We start from the raw sequence: 19,352 nt of genomic DNA on the forward strand, positions 1-19,352 counted from the left end.
GGATCACGTACGGTGGTGTCCAGAGATGCGTGAAGGTATCACAGCGCTTGTGGGTCGCGACTTTGGTCTCAAGCTGGGGAGGTCGCTCAGCGCTCGGGAGGGTGGCGTCTTTTCCTTCCAAGCTCGGGGCGCATCTCTCGTCACGTCCGGCGCGGGGCCGCGTATATCCGGCCGGGAGTCACGCCCTCGCTCGTTAGCTCCGCCCCATATGGCATCGGCCCATGGCTTCTCATTGGGTGCGGGGGTTACCGGCTCCGCCCTTGACGAGGGGCCGACAGGGAGCCCCCTTCTGGGTAACCCCGTCGAGCACATGTTCAATGGCGGCCAACCGAGCCGGAGTGAGGACGCAAAGCCGCTGTTGTTGTGGTTGTTGTTGGAGCTTGAGATGATGGGAAGAGATGCGGGGAGGTATGGGAAGGTCCTAAACTCCTACTGGTGCCATATCATCACATTCTGGTGCAACGAAGAGTCATAATTAATGGAAACAAGTCCTTAACTGACATAGATTAAGAATAACTAGCAAGATGTCCTATAATTGTCTACGTGTGGTGCGGGGGACCTGGGCACGACATTTAATGGGGGAATGAAGGGGAAGATCGGCTCTAATGGGTGTTGTTTACAGACAATGGGACTAGGGAATGGGGTAAGGGGAGAGTTGGGGAGTATCGGAGAAGATAGGGGAATATTTACAAGCGGATATGGAGGTCAAATTCCATATTCGCAACATTGCACCCTTCTCTACCCTCGGGGCGTCCCGACCCGATAAATTTTTACCTACTTTAGTGTGGCACGCAATGTAGTTCCCTCTACTATTAACTCTACCCTGAGTGCGACAGTTTTATAGATATTCACAAATGAGTAAATATGTCCCCCTGCGACGTTGCACCCTTCTCCTCTCAGAAACACACCCACAGGATAACCGAATCCGGAAAGAATCCTCAAACTAAACATACAGCCGGTAGGGAGCATTATTTACAAGACTACGCTGATATTTACACTACGATCCAGGACCTGTCTTTGGAGGAACACATGCAGATGTTATGCATAGAGAGAGCGCGCTTGCCAACATCGATACACCAACCCACGAGTGCTCTGTGGCCGACGGCCTTTAATAACGTGCAGAGCACCCTTCCCCGAGCATCAACAGCACCACCCCACCACCAATCGGTGCAGTCACCATTGTTCATTGGAATAAAAATAACTTCAACAACCCCTAACCCTGCAGGTGTCTCTTGCTCTTCTTGTGGTGCACTTGGTGGTTAACTAAAAGTGGTTCACCTGTATGGCATAGGTGCCACGTTGACCCATAGGTCCATCCCCGGGTGGTGCTTGGCCGCAAAAGAACTGCGGTCCATTGTGGGTGGCCACAAACATTGCGGTCCATATGGTGTATCGATCCAGGCAGCAAGCAGCGAAAGTGCAGGCCCACAACTGCGGATCCAGCACCTCTCTCTCCTCTCTCTCTGCCCCAAAACCAGATCCTCGGAGGTGGGAGACAAAAGAAGCAGACAAGTGAGTAAGGTGGTAAGGGCGCAAAAGTGCACGCAATGTAAGGTAATGCACACTGGGGGCACATGGGAACCAGGTGAGACAGGTACGTTCCTATCGTACGCCCCCCCCCCACCAGGTAACCTACATGGCCCCTCCCTTACCCCTTACTGCATCCACACAACACAACACTACTCATAAACATCTATTTTACAAATCAAAAAACATCCCTACTGTCTTCCCCGTTCCTCCCATAAACCAAATTCGTCTTCTCTCCCTCCTAACCAATCAAATTTGCCATTTTCAACTCTCATCAAAATTTGCCATCTCCAACTCAACATCAAAATTTGCCATCACCAATTCATCATCAGTCCCTCCTAGGGAGGGAGAGATGGAATCACCCCAATGTCTCATCCACGTCGTGATGCGTCTCACAAATCCAACAGCAATTCTCATTTCTGCAACACAAAACAAAGAAAACACAGGTGTGGAGTCATCATCATCACCACAGGCAAGTGGCTGCGTATGGTGCGACAGGTTCATCAATCCTAACTATTTCCTAAATGACTTTAACAACTTTACACTACCCGGGGTCTTTCTCCGGCCAAACCATTGGCCCTCTTACACTATGGGTTCTAAAAACCAATTCCCATTGGCCAAACTGTGGTGCTCTTCAATTTGGGGTCTCACTCCCCCGATTCATCTCCCGGTGCCCTCGTACAATTTCTGGGCTGTGGCGTGTACCTCTCCCAGTGGGTCTACCCACCTGCACACCTCCACCACTGCAGTTGCCTCCGAGCTTACCTGCTCCTTGCCCTAACCTAACTACCTGGGGAAGGCCCTCTGGCACTCTCCCCACTCGGTGCCCTCTCTGGCACTGGGCTACCCGGGTCCATCCTCCGGATCCTCGGGCCCCATCCACAACTCTACCGGCTCCCAGAGCCCACCTGCGGCCTCACCTGGCCGACATCCTCACAGTGGTGGAGTGCCCAACCAACTACACACACTAACAGGCTACACGCCCAGCCATTTCCACAACACTAATGCACCCATCCACAACACCATTCTGCAACCGCACCACAAATGCCAATATCCAACCACAATTTACCTGCACCCTCTACCTAACACTTACACTACCCGCCCCGGGTACTCGTGAAAGGGGTCTACTCTTCCCCCATCCACACCTTCGCACCATGCACACCACTCCGTACCACTCACTCCAACTCTCTCCACACACCTGTACCTGCACACCTGTGCTCTCACACCTGGTGCCACCGGCACCCTTCTCTCCCCAAGCGCATTCGCGCTGATCCACACACTCACTACTCATACACTGCTCCACACACCTGTCCAGTTGCACACCTGTGCAATCACACCTGTTCAATTCTTACAAACACGGCATCATCTCAGCTAACTACTCCCTTCTGAAACTTGCGCTTCCCAGTCGTCCCTTTAAACTATTGCGCTCCCTCGTCATTATCATCCATGCTAATCTACCTGCGTCCCCACTACAGGTATCAGTCACTAACTAATCTTAACGTTACCTAATGTCATCTTCTAGATCCCTACACACAATATCCTAACCCACCCGGGCTAGTTTTCACTGCCATACACCCCATAAGCTATTGCTCCTTTGCCCCACTATGGGAAAGATGGTGGATTTGCCATCCCACCACATCGGGGGTCTCTCACTACCAATTTTGCACATCAAATTTCAATAAATCAAAAATTTGCCAATCACTGCCCATCATCTGCCAATCACTACTGCCAATCCCTTGCCAATCATCAAATTTTGTTTTTCTCTAATTTTGGGTCCAAAACACTAACCTCATCACCCAGTCTACTCACTAATACCTCTCGGTGCGCCAATCCCTGTCCAAAGCCCGGCTTCGTAAAGCCAAGCAATGGATGCTGGTTGTTTTGTGCCAGCGGCTGGATACATCCGGCACTCGGTGCAGGGAAGGAGGTTTACCCGGCCCGAGATCCCACACACCACCTCGGCGTGGAACCATCCAATGCCCCGATCTAGACCTGCCGGCACGTCTCACCAAAAAGTGGTCGCCATGACGACCCTTTCTATCGGGCTGCCAGCTCCGCCTAGTGGAGCACGGACGCGGCCGTTCAAAGCGAGGCCCAGCACGCACCGAGGGCCCGATTCGGCTATAAGTCGTTCTAAACTCTATCCCGTCTAACGTCGATGCTTCACCTGCATGCTTACATCCCGCAGCCCGTTCCTTGCTCACACATCCAGCTGTGCCCATGCTCCTCGTACCTTTCCTTACACACCCAGGTACACTCATTCCACTCACAGCCTTGGTCACACACCTGACCACCGAACACTTTGGCACACATTCGTTGGTCGCACACCTCACCAAAACACCGCTTCGCGCCCCCTCCTCGGTCACCTCCTCTGTGACAATCACAGGTGTGCCCTCATTCGCACACCCAACCACGTGCCTCACCACCAACTCCAGCGTGCATTCCCACTCACGCTCTACCATTCCAGGTGTGCATCCTTCCATCCCAGGTGTACATCCTCGCTCACCTGTCACAACTAACTCACGCTCCATGTCACTCTCACTACTTTCACCTCCATTCCTGACAGCGCACTCACCCTTACTCTTGACAGCGCACTCTTTCCTCATGCACCTGTCCGTCACACACCTTTCTCGCGCACACTCCTGCGCACACTCTCCCGTCACACCCTCTGTAACACTCACCACACCACGCTTCCATGTGCTCCCTCGCACACGCGCTACGACCGACTCACTCTCGCCAGCACACTCACTCCTTGGCACGCACTTTTTCCTCACACACCCCAGAGTCGGACTTTCTCGCACACCTCCTTTTTCGCACACCAGACCTGTCGCACACTTCACCAACGGCCTCTCACGAACACCCGGGTCCATCTCGACCCCCAAGCTCCTTAAATCCCCTGGCGCATCATACGCACGACCATATTGGTCACCACTTACACCGGGTGCTCTTCCTCTTCGCTTCTCCTCCATCACCTGCGAATCCCTCATCCGGTTAATGAGCACATCACGATCCAAACACAGACTTTGGACCAATTCTTTTATCTCCTCTTTTATCTCCTTGTTATCCCCTCTCCGTCGCTTCTTAATTTCGCTCACCCCTTCTTCCACTTCTTCTAATTTGTGCTTCACCTCTTTTATTCCCCGGTACGTCTCCTCAAGCTCATCCTCTAAGGCTACCTTGACCGTTTCCATGTGCGTCCTCACCTGCCGGTCCTTCGTCTCCATAACCTCTATCACTTCGTCCAACCTCGTTGTCAGTCCCTCACGTACCATCTGACATTCCCTCTTCGTCGCTACCAAGTCATCTTTTAGTTCTTTCTGTGTCGCCTTTAAACCTCCTAATACCGCAGTGTTCCTTTGAACCTGCTCCACTAACTCCGTCTGTCCCACCGTCAGCTGCTCCACCTCCTGCGTCAGGTCCTCTATGCCCCCTTGTAACTTTACAGTCCCCTTTCTCACCTCCTTTTCCATGTGCTCCTCACAGTGCCTCACCTCCTCGCGCACTCCTCCGACCTCCTCACTCACTCCTCTTCTGATCTCCTCTCCCATCACTTGCATCTCCTGCCCAGATGCCACCCTCATCTGCTCCATTTCCTCCCTGTGAGCATCCAGTTTGGTTTCTACCCCCATTCTGACCCCCTCTATCTGCTGCTCCATTTGTTTAACTTCCCTTTCCGCTTGGTCCCTCATGTCCCTCAATTTGCCTTCCATACTGTTTTCTAACCCCTCTAACCCATTTTTCACTTCTTTTATCCCGTTGTCTAACCCCTCAAAATTATTGTCTAACTTCCCAATTTTCTTGTCTAACTCCTCAAAATTATTGTCTAACTTCCCAATTTTCTTGTCTAACTCCTCAAAATTATTGTCTAACTTCTCACCGGTACCCCTCGCTTCGTCCCTCATTACCCCCATTTGGCCCTCCAATCGCTCACCCTGAGCATCCATCCGGTTCCCCAACCGCTCACCCAATCGCTCAATTTGGCTCCCCATACTCATCTGTACAGCTGCCTGTAACTGCGCAATGAGGGCCTGCATGTCAATCGGCTGCATGTTAAAGCCCGCTGATACAGCCGGCTCGGCTACCGCACGCTCGTGCGAGGCGCCTTTTTGCGCGCCCGCTACTTCGTGCGTGACGGCGCTATTTTGCGAACCTGCCGCCCTCACTGCTTCGCTCTCCTCTTGTCCCTCAATTTGGTCCTGGATCGACCCTACCTCACTCTCCTTTACCGGACCCCAGCCGTCTTGATCCGCCATAGCGCGACTTTCAAAACTCGGTTTTTTTTTTTTTTTTTTTTTCGTAAAACAAATTGAAATTTCGCCGTTATAATTTCGCGCGGGAAACGCGCTCCGAATCGATTTTCCCTCCCAAAATTTGGGCCTAACTAATTTAGTCCCGGGTTCGAATTCCACTCCTCGACACCAATTGTTACAGATACGACTTTGATGGTATGGTGGGCCGAGCGGGATGGCCGCCGTATCCGTACAAGTTACCCCGATTGCACCCGGGGTTGACTAATCGCGCTATGCTGGCTCAATAAGAAAAAGAAGACACCCGGCTGGATTACAATCACACAATACGACACCAGGGATACGGTTCTCAAAGGTTGTTATTACAATTGCGGAAGGTTTAGATTACAGGGACAAGAGGGAAACATAGGAAGGTGGGCACTTAAACACACTTATATTATCCCCGGACAGACGACAGGTAAACGCGGGACAAGGCTCACTCACACGGGGTTTGATGGCCAGGAAAGCGGGTAGCGATCGCTCCAGGTGCACCTGTGCTCAGGGCAGGATCACGTACGGTGGTGTCCAGAGATGCGTGAAGGTATCACAGCGCTTGTGGGTCGCGACTTTGGTCTCAAGCTGGGGAGGTCGCTCAGCGCTCGGGAGGGTGGCGTCTTTTCCTTCCAAGCTCGGGGCGCATCTCTCGTCACGTCCGGCGCGGGGCCGCGTATATCCGGCCGGGAGTCACGCCCTCGCTCGTTAGCTCCGCCCCATATGGCATCGGCCCATGGCTTCTCATTGGGTGCGGGGGTTACCGGCTCCGCCCTTGACGAGGGGCCGACAGGGAGCCCCCTTCTGGGTAACCCCGTCGAGCACATGTTCAATGGCGGCCAACCGAGCCGGAGTGAGGACGCAAAGCCGCTGTTGTTGTGGTTGTTGTTGGAGCTTGAGATGATGGGAAGAGATGCGGGGAGGTATGGGAAGGTCCTAAACTCCTACTGGTGCCATATCATCACATTCTGGTGCAACGAAGAGTCATAATTAATGGAAACAAGTCCTTAACTGACATAGATTAAGAATAACTAGCAAGATGTCCTATAATTGTCTACGTGTGGTGCGGGGGACCTGGGCACGACATTTAATGGGGGAATGAAGGGGAAGATCGGCTCTAATGGGTGTTGTTTACAGACAATGGGACTAGGGAATGGGGTAAGGGGAGAGTTGGGGAGTATCGGAGAAGATAGGGGAATATTTACAAGCGGATATGGAGGTCAAATTCCATATTCGCAACAATATATATATATATATATATATATATATATATATATATATATATATATATATATATATATATATATATATATATATGTATGTATGTATGTATGTATGTATGTATATATATACATACACACACACACACACACACACACACACACACACATATACATATATACATATATACATATATACATATATACATATATACATACATACATACACACTACTGGTCAAAAGTTTTAGAACACCTCAATTTTTCCAGTTTTTATTGAAATTTAAGCAATTCAAGTCCAGTGAATAACCTGAAATGGTACAAAGGTAAGCAGTAAACTGCTCGAGGTTTAAAAAAAAAAAAAGTTTAGGTTAGCAAAAACGGGAAAATAATTGCACAGTTATCTTGTTAAAAAAAAAGGCCTTCTTCAGGGAAAAAGTAATGGGTTAATAACTTACAGCTGTTGTGCAGCAATGTAAGTAAATTAAGCCTTGAAAGTTGATGCAAACAATTCCTGCAGGTGTCCCAACCTCTGCTGATTACTCGATTACAAACCCCCTGTCTGTATAAAAGCAGTATTGGAACAGACTGTTATGACACCCGCTGAAGCATTATTTGGACAATATTGCACTGCAGGAAGTAGTATATTGCTATCACAATGGTGAGAAAAAGGCAATTGACAAAGGAAGACAGACAGACCATTATAACCCTTAAAAGTGTAGGTCTTTCCTTTCGAGAAATTGCAAAGAAAGCCAAGGTGTCAGTGAGTACAGTTTCCTGCACCATCAAAAGACACTTGGAAACTGGAGGAAACTCTGACAGGAAGAGGTCTGGCAGACCCAAAGCCACAACAGAATCAGAAGACAAGTTTCTGAGAGTCAACAGCTTGCGTGATAGGCGGCTCACAGGACAACAGCTTCAAGCACAGCTTAACACTGGTCGAAGTAAGAAAGTCTCGTTTCAACTGTGAAGAGAAGACTTCGAGCTGCAGGTTCGATGGGTCGAGTGGCAGTAAGAAAGCCATTGATAAGATGGCAAAATAAGAAAAAAGAGGCTTGCCTGGGCCTGAGCTTGCAAAATATAAACTGGAGGTTCCCAGGGAACCTGAACTCAACCGGTCTCTATCAATATGGTTAGAATATGCATAATAGAACCACAAACTATACCAGCCACAAAAAGAAACTGCACACAAAAAATGAAATTATTGAGTACCAGCTTGCTGGGATGAATGATCCCGGTGTGTACCCCGGTTTAGAATAGGTACACCATTTCCCTGCGCGCATGGTAAGAGGCGACTAAGAGTTGGCGTCAGGAAGGGCATCCGGCCATAAAAACATTGCCTCAAAAAGGGAACCATGATTGTCATGGGCACGCAAGGCTAACCCCCACTCCAGTGGGGAAAATGGCCTTAAAACGATCATTCATTCAATCACCTGTGTATACAAATGCAGATTTAAACACGGCAATTGGTGAAGTGAATTCGACAGGTATGCACGCGCCACGTTTCGTGACGTCAATGGTTTCGGTATGGGCACGTGCAACACGTTTTTGCATGTGCATCGTGAGAAACTGCATAGCACACATGAATGTCACAAACTGCTTTAACTTTGGTAAGGTTCATTGCTTGATTTTCAATCGTTCAAAAAATTAAGTGGCCAATGAAACGCACGTCATGCCACGGCTCACAACTGCACAGCGTTATGAGGCTATTGGGATGATCCGTGGGTGAATGGGGAATGTCTCACCGTCAAATGGCTGTGCATTTCCATTGTCACCGAAACACCATTTCCGCATTGGTGAGACGTTACCAGAACACTAGTGACGTTGCCAATGGCCTACATTCAGGACGTCCACGTGTGACGACGCCAAGACCAGACAGATGGATACGGGTGACTCATCTCCGCAACAGGTTCCAGACTGCAGTAACCACTGCCCAGACCATTCCAGGTCGATCTGCGTTATCGATGCTCACGGTGGGCATACCCGTTATTGTCCCCCGTCGCACCGCGGAGCGAAAGGGGGACTATGGTTTTCCCCCTGTCCGTGTGTCCGTCCATCCGTGCGGGCTTGCGTGCTTGCGTAAGCGAAGGACCGAATCCTAATTTGGTGTGTGGGTGCAACCCACGTCAAAATCCAAGATGGCCACCGCCATGTATGTCTGACGCCATGAATGTCTCAACCTTGTGAGCAGAATATCTTGACAAATAAGCGAAGTACCAACTTCTAATCTGGTGTGTGGGTGTATCTAGGCATAAGGAAGAACGCTATTGAAAATTGGGTCGCCACGTCAAAATCCAAGATGGCTGCCACCATATATATGTCTGAACCTTGAGTGAAATATCTTGAAATCTAAACGAACTACTAACTTCTAATCTGGTGTGTGGGTGTATCTAGGCATAAGGGAGAACGCTATTGCAAATTGGGTCGCCACGTTAAAATCTAAGATGGCCGCCTTGCGTCTTCCACTTTGTCAACTCATCACTTCACCGACAGGGGACCTAGGCGTTACGCTTGTTGACTTTGTGTCACTGTCGCTTGATCCCTGCTCCGAACTTGGACTCCTTATGTCATTTTGATGGACATTACAAATGCAGTTCTACCGTCTTGTTATATAAAAAAAAAACACCTTTAGAGGCCATTTTTCCCCGCAAAGCGGGGGTTGGCCTTTTTCGGGGACCGTGGTTGTTGTTGTTTTTCGGTCTCCTTTTTGAAGCAATGTTTTACGGCCGGATGCCCTTCCTGACGCCAACCCTTTTTGCCGCCTTTAACGACAAACAGGGTCTCATAATCGTCTTGTTATGGTCTCATAATCCACCTATTAAAGTTTACATGGAAATGTTACATTGTTATCTATCTATAATTCCAGTAATCTCTGTCTGTACGTTTGTACGTTTGTCTGTCTGTGACCGCTGTTTCTCGACAACCACGGGTCCGATATACTTTTAACTTGCCAGGTATATTGCTGGGGGCCCGAGGATGTGCCTTTTCAAGGTTTCATATTAATCGGACAATTACTTACCGAGCTATGTCCAAAAAACGATTCAACCAATCAGAGAGCAGCGAACGATCGCGTGTGCCGAACGTGGCGGGCACACTCTGCCTCGGATGGCACATTTGAGAGCGTATTCATTTATTTCACGTTTGCAAACTATGTTGGCGCTATGTTGGCGTTAAACGATGTTTTAAAACTAATAAAAACGAATTTGTGATTCATTCGCTTTCCTGCGCGTTTGTGTACGCGATGGCGATTTCTTTACCAAACTCCGGAAGCCGTTCGCTTTGGACCGAACCATTTCATGTAAATAGAGGGGGGGGATTGTCACCACTCGCAAGCCGTTCGCTTTGGACCAAACCATTTCATGTAAATAGAGGGGGGGATATAATTTTAGATATAGATATAGTACGGGCATGCCCTAGTATTTTCCAATTCAGACAGAGTTTTAACAATGCACAGTTTATTTTGGTGGCTCGGATATATAGTTTATATGTGCTAAAATATATATGACAAAAATTGATTTTTCAATATGGCCACCCTGCGGCGCCCATTTTTGGGCGTGCAACCAATCCCAAACTAGTTTATGTCTTAAAGATGCTGCATAACAAGTTTCATCAAACTTCATCAATATTTGTGACTTTAAGAGCATAGACGTCGAATTGTTGACAGACAGACGACAGACGGAGAATGGGAATAGTGGCTTTGCAAATTTGCAAATTTGAGAAATATATCTCAAAATGTTATGGATGAATTTGGATGAAACTTGGTGGAGATGTTGTGTGTGTGTGTGTGATAAGGAAGAATTGATTCGATTTTGGTGAAGATCTGAATATGGATTCGGATATGAGAATTTAATTTTTTAAGTGATTCTTCACCATTGAGTGATAGGGCTAAAACCAACGTAAAGCAGGATATCTCAAAAAGTTATGGATGGATTTGGACAAAACTTGGTGGACAGGTTGTGTGTGACAGAAGAATCAATTCAATTTTCGTGAAGATCCGGATCCAGCTCGTAGAATTTTTAAAGTGATTCTTCACCATTGAGTGATATGGCCAACCAGGTGGAGGTATGTATGCTCTTTACTGAGAGCCACTTTAGTGTTAATTGTGTTATTTTGTTTTTTTGTGAAACCAATAATTTTTTGCCCAAAAACCAATCAAAGAGCACATTTATTTGTTGGACATACATTATAGGCCTTTTACCTCCAGTAACTGTACAGAATGAGGCAAACTTTGATGTTTCTTCCACTCACCTGTCAATCTTGGAAAATGTGCATTATTTGCAGGCTGTGTACTAGTGGGACAGGTGGATCAAGTACAGCCTTCCCTTCCTCTATAGCTGCAGCAGCAACTGTCTCGGCTACAAGTAGCAGCACCACCAACACCCTTAACCTTCCTCTTCCTTCGCTCTGTTCCCTTTCGCCAAGCCTCGCAGCATATTTTGATGAAAACCTAGTGAAACATGTCCAGGGCTGGCCTGCTGAGAACACAGAGAAACAGGTTGGTGTTGTATTTTTTGAACTTCCGGTATTTTTTACACTTCAGGATTTTTTTAGAACTTCTGGTACGTGTCCGAACAAACAACTCTGATTAAATACACCACGTGCGCAACAAAAATGCAAATAACTTTGAATTGCATGAATTTTGATATTCGTAAACCTCCCCCTACACTGTGTGGAGCCAAAAGCTCTTAAATGATGTATCATTCAGCAAATACCAAAAAATAAATAAATAATTGTCCCAAAAATGTTTTTTTAATGTAACTTTGTATATGCAATCAACATTTTGGGGGATGCATGAAATATGTAAATATTTTTTGGATATGACCTCCAGTTAAAGCCTCAGGGGTGGGGACATATGATCACAGGGGTCAAAACCTAAAATTTGATATTGGTTCATTCCTGGTGGAATTTTTTGCCATCATTCAACTTAACTTTAGGGGGTACCTGTTTATATCTTCTACTGATGCACGTTTATCTATATATATATAAAAGTGTGTGTGTGTGTGTGTGTGTGTGTGTGTGTGTGTGGTGTGTGTGTGTGGTGTGTGTGTGTGTGTGTGTGTGTGTAATGTTACCGATAGACTCCTAAATGGAGAGGCTCACGTACTTGATATTTGGCACAGACATGGCCATTGAGCCTGGGACGAACATGGCTGACCTAAAAATTTATTACCTTCGCAAAAGCGGAAGGTTATGTTTTGATCGCTGTGTATTTATTTGTATGTCTGTGTGTGTGTGTGTATGTTATTCGCATAACTCAAAAAGTATTCAACCGAATTGCATGAAATTTGGTGGGATGATTGGTTATTATACGGGACACATTTGATTAGATTTTGGGAGCAATCGGGTCAAAGGTCAAGGTCACGAAAAGGTCAAAATCGTATTTTTACCAAGTACAGAACAGTAGCTGCGGCGAAGGTATGCGCTCTACCGAGTGCCCGTTCTAGTTTCATATGTTTTTACCATATTTTTATCTCAGCGCGAAATATTATGACCGGAATCTGACCGGAAGCAGAGCAGCGCGCTGATTCGCTCAGAGCGATCACGTGATGTTCGTTGCCGCCATTAACTCAGTTACGCGTTCGCACGTATTTCAGAGCGATTGCATTTTTGCCGGGTACTTCTGCATGATTAGCATTTAGCATGTTTCACATAGATTTGTTTTCAGCGAGCAGAAGTACCCGGCATTGTACGAATAATATATCGATAGTGCCGTGTAGGGCGGAGTGATGCGGCATTGTACGAATAATATATCGATAGTGCCGTGTAGGGCGGAGTGATGCCGCTGTGGGAGGGACCGAGCAAGGTCGCTGTGGGCGGGACCGAGCGAGGTCGCTGTGGGCGGGCCCGGGCGAGATCGCTGTGGGTGGGGCCGAGCGAGGTTGCTGTGGGCGGGGCCGAGCGAGGTCTGCGTTAGTGCGTTGCCGTTGCCTGGTATAAAAAGATGGTGCTTGATGCTCTCTGCGTCAAGATACGGACTTGATGTCCGTATCTTTACAACAGACATTCCAATGATGATGATGATAAATGTAATACCACTCAAGGAAGGCCCACAACTCAAGAGAGTGGAAAAAAACAATAAAATGAACAAAAATACGGGGAAGGAGAAGCAACCACTCAGAAGAATGACAGAAAATCATTTCCCTTAAATGTACCGTGTTCACCAACTAGCACGACCAGATACAGGACACCAAAATAATTTCCCTTACACATATCGTGTCCACCAACCAGCAAGACCATACCACTTACCTCTGGATCAAACTGTATTGCAAATATTCAAACGGTTTTTACATGCTGCTGTCTCCTAGCAACCAATGAAATTTTTTCAGGACGATGAAACGTCAGGAGATTCAGGACGATGTCGCGATTGTTGTGCTGCTCTCCGACCATGAGAACTGCAACGTCATTGTTGACTGGCCCTCCCCTTCCCTCCCCCTCCCCTTCCCTCCCCCTCCCCTTCCCTCCCCCTCCGTCCTCCCCTCCCCCTCCCTTCCCCCTCCCCTCCCCCTCCCTTCCCCCTCCCCCTCCCCCTCCCTTCCCCCTCCCTTCCCCCTCCCCTTTCCCCCTCCCTTTTCCCCCTCCCCCTCCCCCTTCCCCCTCCCCCTTCGCCTTTCCCCCTCCCCCTTCCCATTTCCCCCTCCCCCTCCCCCTTCCCCCCTCCCCTTCCCCCCTCCCCCTCCCCTTCCCCCCCTCCCCTTCCCCCCCCCCCTCCCCCCTCCCCCTCCCCCTCCCCTTCCCCCCTCCCCTTCCCCCCCTCCCCCTCCCCCTCCCCCTTACCCTCCCCCCTCCCCCTCCCCCTTACCCTCCCCCCTCCCCCTCCCCCCTCCTCTCCTCTCCCATCCCTCCCCCTGCCCCTCTCTTCTCCCCTCCCCCCCCCTCCCCCCTCTTCTCCCTCACGTTTATACACGGAATGCCGGGTACTTCCCCCCCCCCCCTCTTCTCCCCTCTCCCCCGTTCCCCTCCCCTCATCTTCCCCCTCCCCTCCCCTCCCCCGCCCGGCAATGCTGGGCACTTCTGCTGGTATTTTATATTTTGCTTGACACAAACCTCAAATGTCCAGCACCAGCGAACGTCAGACACGTGCCTCTTGTGGCTCCGAGTTCTAGTGTTGATAAGGATTTTGTGCAACCCTTCCCTCTGCTTTGGTGACAAACTAAATTGACTTCTGGTCTTTGTTTTTGTTTCTAGGCACAAAAATTACAAGAAGAATCTCACAACAACAGCACGCAGATATTAGACACATGTACAGATTTGAAGAATGCGCGGTCTCTGGTGCGAGTTTGTGAAATTCAAGCAACATTAAGAGAACAGAGGCAAGACCATGGATCAAGTTTGTATTATCTTTTGCAATGTGATTTATTTGTTTAGTTTTTGTCCTATGTCGATTCATCACGTGAACCCCCCACCCCCCCTTTCTTTTTTTTTTTTCTTTTTTTTTTGGAATGCCACAGGATATTATTCTTACATCAACAGATAAAAGAACTTGAGAAGTTGAAGAATCAAAATTCCTTCATGGTTTGAGGACTTCAGGTCAAGAATGTTTCATCGTGAATGAAAGCGGCTTTCTGGGTGAACTTCCTGCATCGATAGGCTTCTGAGGAGTGTCTGCTCCTTCAGGATACGTGCCGCTAAAGCCCGAAGGCTTCCGATAAGCCATCTGTGGCAATGGACACTGGATAAAAATTTCCATGTGCGAATTTCAAAACCTTCCTTGTATATAATTTTGTAGAGTGGAGAACTATTCGGGAGATGTGAAGCGGACGTTTATCTGATTGGGGAGGAGAGGTGGAGGGAAAACAAATCTGCCCCATTACAGATTGGGGTTGTAATATTTCACAAATCGTGCATATTTCGTCTTTTGTTGCTTTCGTTTCGTTGCTTATAGAAAACATTTTGCCCATTTTCTGTTGAGGAAAGAGAAGGTGGTGGAGGTGAGACTGAATAAAATTGTGAATCTGCCTGCCTGTAACAGCGTTCAAGGTTTTAGTGTAATTGGTGTTTGAACACGAGTTGTTTTTTTTTCCGTCTTGTTCGTTTTTTTCTTCCCCATTTTAGAAAGAATAATTCTTTAATTTTGCCTCTTTTTCTTCTTGTTTTTTTTTTTTTTTTTTTTTTCCCCACTTAATAAAGCAAAAAAATAAAAATACAGCACTTGGGCATTTTGATGGTTGTGCTATGTCGTGTGCTATGCACATCACGTCAACGCTGTTGCCACCACTACCGCTGCTGCTGCTGCTGCCGCCGCCGCTGCTGTAACCTCCCATTGTTCTATAGGAGTGAGTCGAAGCGACTGTTTGAAGCCATGCCGACTGGGTAGTCTGTCCATAGCTTTGAGCATGCCGTGTATTTTATGTGGTATATATTGGACACTTTGGTTTGAAGGACCATCCATTTCCTGTAATATGCTAAAGAACACAAGCGAAGACCAAGAAAGTTGCATTTTGTCTTGGTTTTAAACAAATCTTTGTTTTAACTTATTTCATTTTTAGTGTCGAACTGAACAGCTTGCCCGACAGGGCGTTGTGCTTTCCGGTTGATGGCTCTAACTGGCGCCAGCTCTGTTGGAGCTTTGTCGATGCTCTGTATTTGATGGGCTTGCAGCGGCCACGTAAAAGAAAAAAAAAATTGTTTTTTATTTTAATTATTTTGTTTGTTTATTTCCTTTGGGTTTTGAAGGTAATGTCGGGATTGACGGAGAATCTGCTTGTTCTTGGCAAGTCTTGTTTCCTGCAGTGTCCTGTTTGTCAGCTGAATGACCAATTTGGTTCTACATATTGTAGTATGCGGGTAAACAATAAACTTGCAGAAACCCTGCATTTATGCATTGTCATCTTGCTTGTCGTGATCACGACGTTTGAGCTTGCTTCGGTCACATCACAGTGAGCCGTTTTAAAAACCTGTTTAATTCAAATTTTCTCTTTCCCTCTCCCTCCCCTTTTCTAACATATAATCAAGGTTTTGCTGCGGACTTGAGGGGAGAAAAAAAAAAACTTCCGTATGTGGAATTTGTATATATCGAAATGATGAAAGTGTTTTGTATAAGAATACAAAGACTGTATACAATTCTTTTAAAGGTATTCCGCTTGAGTCTCGCCGTCCTTGTGCCACATTTCGGTTTGTTTTGTTGCCCTTTTTGTATCTTTGAGGAAAGGCCTTGTACAAAGATGTACAGTACCTTTATTTTCATTTATCCCTAAAGTGCTGCCTTGTCATTCATTGTACGATACTATATTATTACAAATTATCGTAAGTCGCTCCGCAAAGCCATAGACGTTTTAACCCCCTGTTGACCATTTATTTAAATCCCATTTTTAATTTTTATGGATGTTCCAGATGTTGGTCGGCCGTCGCTTCACTCCCTTTGTATCCCATCGACATTGCTTTGTGCGACGCAACGTCGGCTCTGGAATGGGTTTTTCATGTCGTCTGAAGACGTTTGCTTCCCGTAAGCTGACCAACGATCTAATAAAACACCCGATTATAAACGTTTAAATGAAAATTGTATTGCTCGGAACGACCCTATAACAATAGTATTTCCTACACGCCTTTTTATTTGCATGACCCTTCTTCCTTCATCTGTTTGCATTTCCATGTCATAGTTTATGGGTGCGTATTGAGGTTATCAAGTGAGTTGTATTTTTTTTGTGTGTATATCTCCGCACTATCGAGATCTTTTTTCCATAACTCTGTGGGAGCAATATAATTTGATGATAAAAGGCATTTGTTGTTTGCCGACAGTTAATTAGAAATGGCGTAAATGGTTGAACCGCAGGCAGTGTATCATTGTCAATTTCTGGGTATTGTAAAATGTGAATTTTAACATAATACAAAATTGGAATGATGCATCACTGCTCATTGGTGACTGAAAGGCTCGTTATTTATCCTCATTTGTATGTGTGTTTAAAATGATCTGTTGTGTGTGGAAGATCAGTTGGTGTTTTTTTTAAAGGGGGGAAGCAGACCAAATGGGTTAAAGTGAAAACGGACAACTCGAGCTAAGTAGACGGTGCGGCATCGCAAACCCTCAACGCTTCCCACATAAAGCAAAGTTGAAAGATGGCAGAAGATAGTGTGACGGACAGACACAGACACAGACGGAGTAAATAACAATAGTCCCCTATTTATTTATTTTTGAAAAAAAAAAAGCACAAGGATAACTACAACTTACTCAGTGGAGCGCATACCTCCACCAGCCTGGACATTTTGTTTTGTATCCCACTGATAGGCTGGATCTGCAGCTGTTCCTGAACCAAGATCCAATTGGCTAGTTCTTATTACCCAACTCATCCATCTGGTATTGTCATGACTCATCTGCAACTTTCAGTTATCGTACTATATGTCGTTTTTGGCCCCATTTCTCAATGTTGAAGAATCACTTAAAGATTTCTCATATCTGGATCCGGATCTTCACCAAAATCGAATCAATTCTTCCTTGTCACACACGCAACCTGTCCACCAAGTGAGATATCCTGCTCACAGACAAACGGGTGAAAACAGCCTCGGTCCATCTAAAATGGTGGAGGTAACAGACACCAGCACAAGGTGAAGATTTGCAGGATAATGGTGGGAACGGTCTCGGTGAGAGTATTGAAGCTCATTCGTGGAAATAAGAGAGGCCACCAGGTGGCAGTGGCAACAGACCTGAAATCCGGTAGAGAAGATCTCGAACCAACGGATTTGAGAAGATTGTTCAACAGTTTTGAAAACAGGTATGAAATATGGAGGTGAGCATTGAGTTTGGATTTGGGTAGGGCAACTAGGAAAGTGTTTCTGCTGGAATGTGTGTGACTTGGAGGGGCAGGGTCTGGCCAGGCAGGTTGAGAGGGCAGGAGTATTAAGCTGATTAGAAAAGCTACAAGGCCACCAACTTTGGTGACCCTGGAGGCAGGGGTGACCCTGGACCTTTCCTAATGTGAGGTTCCATTGACACCTAGGGTCTTCGATTCTTAGGCCTCCAGGGGGGCATGATGGGAAGCGGCAGCATCAGTCCATAGTGTGGAGCCATATCCCGACACTTAAACAGTTTTCAGCAACTGTGATTTGAACAGTAATTTCCATAATTTGTGCTCTGGCCCTTTTCTAGCCCACATCTCTCACTGCCCATGATTTCTTTAACTGTTGGTGTTGTACGTATAGGGAAGAAGGAAGAAAGGGCATTCTCCCAGAATTGAAACGTTGGTGGGGTTCAGGACATTGACAAATACGACATTCTTTGCACCAACCTCTGGTCCAGATCATAAAAAGACAAACCTCGTGGACAAGGCCATGATTTTCTTCCATTCGTTTTGGAATCGCTCCTTGCGGTTTCGTGGAGTTTCCAAGGATGTTGTACAGCTGGGGTTTGTTTTTGCGACACCAACAAGGAATTGCAATGGCAATTATACATTGGAGCTTTTCACCTTCTGTGAAGCTGGCAAATGACAAAGGGTGTGAGTTGGTTTGAGCTGATGGTGACAAAGATGTGTGAATTAAATAACATCTCAATAACACCATCTAATACTTTCCATGCACTGCTGTCCGCTTACCAATCGGAATCTCCATTTTCAGCCCCATTTCCACATGCAAAACAAACGATTTTCCTTGTGCTCTCCAACCTGACGATCTCAGCCTAGATTTGTAAACTCATCCTTTTGCAATCGATGTGATGTGTTCATCGTCCATGGGATGGACATTACGCGACCTGTCCCATATGTTAGCTTCAAGATCCCACTGTGCCCTTTGTGAAGAATACACAAGCTATTACCTGCACCACAGTGGGGTCACCTTCAACAGCCCCGTGGCTATTTCCAGATAATTAAGTTTGAGGTTGGGTTTAGGTACTTTGGGATACAACCTTTAAATTTAGCTTCCACACATTTTGGGAAATTATGGGGAACGGTCACTAGGGGGCGATTTCCAAAATGGCTGCCTTGACTATTACAAGTCTGAGTATCTTGGTGTTTTGTCTACAGAGTTGATCAAGGGGTGCAATATGTGGGTTTTTATGGTTCTAAATCCAGTTTTCATACTTTTTCAGAAAATGGCTTTCTTGTGATGCAAATGCAAACACGTTTGCTGTGCAATGGGTCGCTTGTAGCACGTGTTGCACCATTGCATCCAGAGGACGATTCTCCAACAGCAGGTTAATCTTGAAGCTCTGCTTTGTCACTTGACTTCTGGTTTTCCCTTGTCGCTTGGGTCTGAGAGTTTTAATTTACATGCCTTGTGCATCAGTTGTCCTTTGGGTCCTGCATTCCAGTCCACTCTGAAACGTGTCTCCCAAAGTATCGAGATCGACCCAGCTCTGTGCCTTCAGTTTCAAGTTTTCCCATGCTGAAAACTGGATTTAGAAT

At 46.9% G+C, this 19,352-nt stretch overlaps 1 protein-coding gene across 14 annotated transcripts in view; it reads left to right on the forward strand.

Annotated features, from left to right (window-relative positions):
* WAC (WW domain containing adaptor with coiled-coil) overlaps positions 1 to 19,352 on the forward strand; it is a 98,993-nt gene that overhangs the window by 71,023 nt on the left and 8,618 nt on the right. For 5 of the 14 annotated variants that reach the window (XM_068127152.2, XM_078785260.1, XM_078785262.1 and 2 more), the window contains 3 exons: positions 11,305 to 11,518; positions 14,209 to 14,333; positions 14,472 to 15,834. In XM_068127152.2, the coding sequence (XP_067983253.1) occupies positions 11,305 to 11,518; positions 14,209 to 14,333; positions 14,472 to 14,541 (409 nt within the window). In that variant the 3' untranslated portion in view covers positions 14,542 to 15,834. Of the gene's footprint in view, positions 1 to 11,304; positions 11,519 to 14,208; positions 14,351 to 14,471; positions 15,835 to 19,352 lie in introns of those variants that run through there. The other 9 variants (XM_078785265.1, XM_078785269.1, XM_078785271.1 and 6 more) reach the window with 5 other exon arrangements.

This window comes from Myxine glutinosa, chromosome 10, assembly GCF_964187855.1.
Source record: "Myxine glutinosa chromosome 10, kmMyxGlut1.1, whole genome shotgun sequence".
Lineage (NCBI taxonomy): Eukaryota > Metazoa > Chordata > Myxini > Myxiniformes > Myxinidae > Myxine > Myxine glutinosa.